Here is a 4036-nt window from a genome sequence, read left to right as displayed (position 1 = left end):
AGTGTAATCTTATTGGCTGGTCCAACCCACCATTCTGTAGTCCTATTGTTATGTTGACTGTGTCTCATCTCTCATGTCTCTCTACTGCTACTCCAGAGGCCCAATGGATTCCTCCATCTGCTCTTTGGGGTCATTCTGTCCATCAGACCACCAGGACAGAGCTGGAGCCAGAGATCTGAGAACTTTTTATTAAGAATCAAGGTGCAGTCTCTTTCTCTCTGTCTCACACTCTTTCTTTCTCTCCCCTTCACACACTCTACCTGGACAGTGTTCACTGTGTCTTTGTAGATTTACAGTACTAAATGTTTTGGATGTCTCAATGTGTTCTCAGAGCCAGATGCAGTCATGGATGGACGCCATCTTTGATTTTGAGCACCATCTATATGGCTGTCCTGAGATTATGTCTGGAGAAGTCCTTGGGAACCTAGAAATGCAGGTGGAGTTCCTTTTGTCCTCCTTGGACTAGCAAGGTCTCACATTCTACAGCTCCAGAGCAGAACAGACGAGTCTACAGCCAATACCATCGTGGTCTGCATGAAGAAAACATACGCAGAACACTTGATCTGTGCCTTTTTGTGGATGGTATCTATCAAAGTAAAGAACTCAGATCAGACCGATAGAATCTTTCCAAATAGATGGTGTCTTTTAGGTACCTCAGCGATGTCTATGATTGTTTAATACCTGCAACAACAGTGTGTATGGAGGACTCAATTGTTCAATGAAAGATGGCAGATTAAACTATATGTGCAAAAGTGTGGACACCAAAACATTGAGTGCTTTGCTTCATTCTTGGAAAGAGGAAAATGGCCAGATAAGAAAAAAATCAGTTCCCATTCTCATTGTTTTTCATATCACATTGACAGAGAGTATGTTCTGGATATCCTCAGTCAAAGTGTCCCCTGAACTTTAAAAAAACAAGGATATAGAAACTTGTTGAATACAGTCTTTGATGAAACCCCCAGAACTGTGCAGGTATCATCATCAGATTATTCAGAGATGACAAGCCGTCCTTTTTCAAGGGTTGATGTACATTTTCCAGAAGGGTACAAATATTTTCGGTTTATTATGAAACTATTGCGTGACAAATTACACTATGGTGGGATGCCCCAGTCTGGGTAATTAATGAGTGAAAAACTCACTGCCCCCAACATCCAACATCCCTCTTGTGTTTACTCACTTCTCCATCTTTAGTGGAAGTCACTAAATAAACAGCTTCTAAATGTATATTACACATCTTCCCAGAGCCTGCTGGGATATTATTGCAGAGGCAAATAAAACATGAACTAAACACAGACAAGTCAGCTGTTCTTAAAAAAAGGACAATTTATTTATCTTCCAAAAGATTGAGGCAAACATTCCTATTATGTTGCACGTACAAAATCATCTCGCCTGTGCATAGTATCTTTGATGAATATTGGTCTTCAATACAAAAGCAATCGATTTCGCCCCAAGAATGTAGTTCTGTAGATACCACTCGGCAAGTAATTGCAACGCTGAAACTGCAAATAAATAAAGCGCTCTGGTTCCCCTTAAATAAAAAGAAGCATCAATGCAGTTAATAGCATCTTGTTAATCCGTGTAGTGTTTCGCTGAAATCGCTTTCACATTTTAGCACATGGAGCACAGTGACCTAGTCTACATACCGTCGCGTAACCTCGATGACGCCTAAAAGGTCACACATGGTCACGCCATAACCGTGACGTTTTGCTTTCACTACCGGTAATATGCCACTGCAGAATTCCACCACCACTGCCTATTTCGGATCTAGAACACATTCATTTGTCTTAACCAAACAATCACACAACCCATTTTTTGGGGGAAAGGCACCCATTGGCAACTAGTTTGACAGACGAGAAGCCAGAGAAGGAAGACTGGTAAGAGTGATGTTCAGGCGTCTTGGCGCTGGTCTGGCCAGCCAGCGGCTGCTGTGACATGCTAGGGACGAAGGGGACACCGAGGTACGGTAGTCATGGCAACCCGAGTAGCATCCATCCCAACAAGAGATAACAGGGACAGCCAGCGTTGTCCAGGACATCCATCAGGGACAGCTAACAGAGTGTCCAGGGAGAGCTAGCAGCATCCAGGGACAGGGAGAAGGGATTTGTCACAGAGGGGCCGAAGCGAGCGGTGGTCCAGGGAGATCTGGTGCTCCGAGGGGCCAGGGAAGCTACGGAGAAGCAGGGGTGGAGGGTCAGTAGGTACGCACACTCTCAGAACAGACAGGCCAAAAGGTCAAAGGTCGGCTGGCCCCGTCTGGACAGGCATCAGGGGCTGGTCCAGTTTTCCAGTGTCCAACACTCAGTGGTTTGGTTTGGCACGTTCCCATCAAGGCTTGATCTTCCACAGCTGGGGGAACGGACGAGAAAGAGAGGAAGCAACATCAGCTCAAAGATTCCCTCTCGAAGAACGCTGTATGGTGAATGTTGACGCGCTCTACAGGGAGGTGCTAGGGCCTGTTTCCTGGGGAGCATCGCAACCTAGTTCTAGACTAACTCCTGCATTGGAGGTTGTACATTCGACATGCTCACTAATTGTAGACTAGTGGGGGGGAGGGAAGGGGGAGGAGCTCACCCTGATATTGAAGCCCAGCAGGTCGCTGACCACGGCGGACAGGGCTGACAGGATGACCACCCGGGTGATGTTGTACACCAGGGGGTTCACCGTCAGACCCAGCAGCCGGAAGGGGATGTCCAACTCCTGGGGGGAGGAGGGGAGTAAGGGGAGCGGGGATTGGGGTAGGGGAGGGGTTAGGAGGGTGGGTTGAGGGAGATGGGAATGGAGGGGGAGAGGGCAGACATGATAAAGCACGGAACGTATTGGAATCACAGACATAAAATACATTTAAGAAAATACAAGCTCTTTGGATCTTAAGTTGAATTCTGACTTGGTTTTGACAAAGTGAAAAAAGTATGTACATTTTTTTTTTATAGATTTGCAAACATTTAAAAAAAGCTTGTTTCACGTTATTATTATGGGTATTGTGTGTAGAATTTTGAGGAAAAAAATACATGTAATCCATTTTGGAATACACCTGTAACGAGGAAAAAGTGAAGCGCCTTGAAAACTTTCCGGATGCACTTTAACTATTACACCTACCATGCATCAGTTAATTGAAAATGACACAGTTACAGTAGTTACAGTACTAACTTTGTAACAAATGAGTCAGTCCCTGGTGAAAGATGTAGACCAGTGATACAGGGGATGGGGATACAGTAGCTCAGTGGTAGTGACTGCTACTAAACCATAGGTTGCAGGTTCAAATCCCCCTCTGTACATTGCATGGATAAACCCGTCTGCAAACGGAATACATCTTAATTTTTTAACAAGACGATTGCTGAGGGTTACTTACTTTCATGAGTTTAGTTGCGAGCTTCAGAACATTGTTCACTATGTTCAGTTCTTCTTTCTTGTTGGGCTTCTTTTCCATCTTGAGATACAGGTTTATCTGGGGGAAGGAGCAGGAAACTAGCTGTGAGTAAGGGAGCGTGTGTGACAGAGTACATGTGTTTACATTTACATTTAGTCATTTAGCAGACGCTCTTATCCAGAGCAACTTACAGTAAGTACAGGGACATTCCCCCGAGGCAAGTAAGGTGAAGTGCCTTGCAACATCATTTTGCACGACAACAACATCATTTTGCACGGCCGGGGAATCGAACCAGCAACCTTCTGATTACTAGCCCGATTCCCTAACCGCTCAGCCACCTGACTCCCAGTTTTTGTTTACTGAGTGTGCATGTGTGAGTGTGTGTGTCTGCATACAGAAGAATGCATCTGTGTGTGTGCGTGAGTGACTCAGCGAACGAGTGTTGTGTGGTCACTGTGTGTGTGCACGCGAGTTTGTAAATATGACTGTATGTGTGTGTATGTGTGTGTGTGAGAGAGAGTATGTTTGTAAATATGTGATTGTACATACTTTACGTCGCTGTAGGTGTGTGTAACACTTTTCTTAGCCATATGGGACATTTAATCAATATAAAGATAAACTAGAACCTGGGTTCCCAGCAGCTGAATTGTGAGCTGGCTGAAATATATA

General features: G+C 44.8%; 1 protein-coding gene across 1 annotated transcript; it reads right to left on the bottom strand.

The window, feature by feature from the left end:
* Nucleotides 1-1323: 1323 nt before the first annotated feature.
* Nucleotides 1324-3431, bottom strand: LOC136950397 (protein PHTF1-like). Its single transcript, XM_067244725.1, has 3 exons — nucleotides 3350-3431; nucleotides 2572-2697; nucleotides 1324-2346 (listed from the first exon to the last, which is right to left on the bottom strand). Exons 1-3 carry the CDS (start codon nucleotides 3425-3427, stop codon nucleotides 2326-2328), a joined length of 225 nt encoding a protein of 74 aa, XP_067100826.1. The 5' UTR covers nucleotides 3428-3431; the 3' UTR covers nucleotides 1324-2325.
* Between the last annotated feature and the right edge of the window lie 605 nt (nucleotides 3432-4036).

This window comes from Osmerus mordax, chromosome 1, assembly GCF_038355195.1.
Source record: "Osmerus mordax isolate fOsmMor3 chromosome 1, fOsmMor3.pri, whole genome shotgun sequence".
Classification (NCBI taxonomy): Eukaryota; Metazoa; Chordata; class Actinopteri; order Osmeriformes; family Osmeridae; genus Osmerus; species Osmerus mordax.
The sequence above is the reverse complement of the archived record's forward strand: the minus strand, read 5'-3'. Positions and strand labels throughout refer to the sequence as shown.

What these genes read in the sequence shown, in the direction of transcription:
- LOC136950397 (XM_067244725.1), bottom strand. Translation starts at nt 3,427, where the DNA reads ATGGAAAAGAAGCCCAACAAGAAAGAAGAACTGAACATAGTGAACAAT. An exon ending in TCGCAACTAAACTCATGAAA is followed by an intron (nt 2,698 to 3,349) that starts GTAAGTAACCCT and finishes TCCTCCCCCCAG; the next exon opens with GAGTTGGACATCCCCTTCCG. An exon ending in TGCTGGGCTTCAATATCAGG is followed by an intron (nt 2,347 to 2,571) that starts GTGAGCTCCTCC and finishes CCGTTCCCCCAG; the next exon opens with CTGTGGAAGATCAAGCCTTG.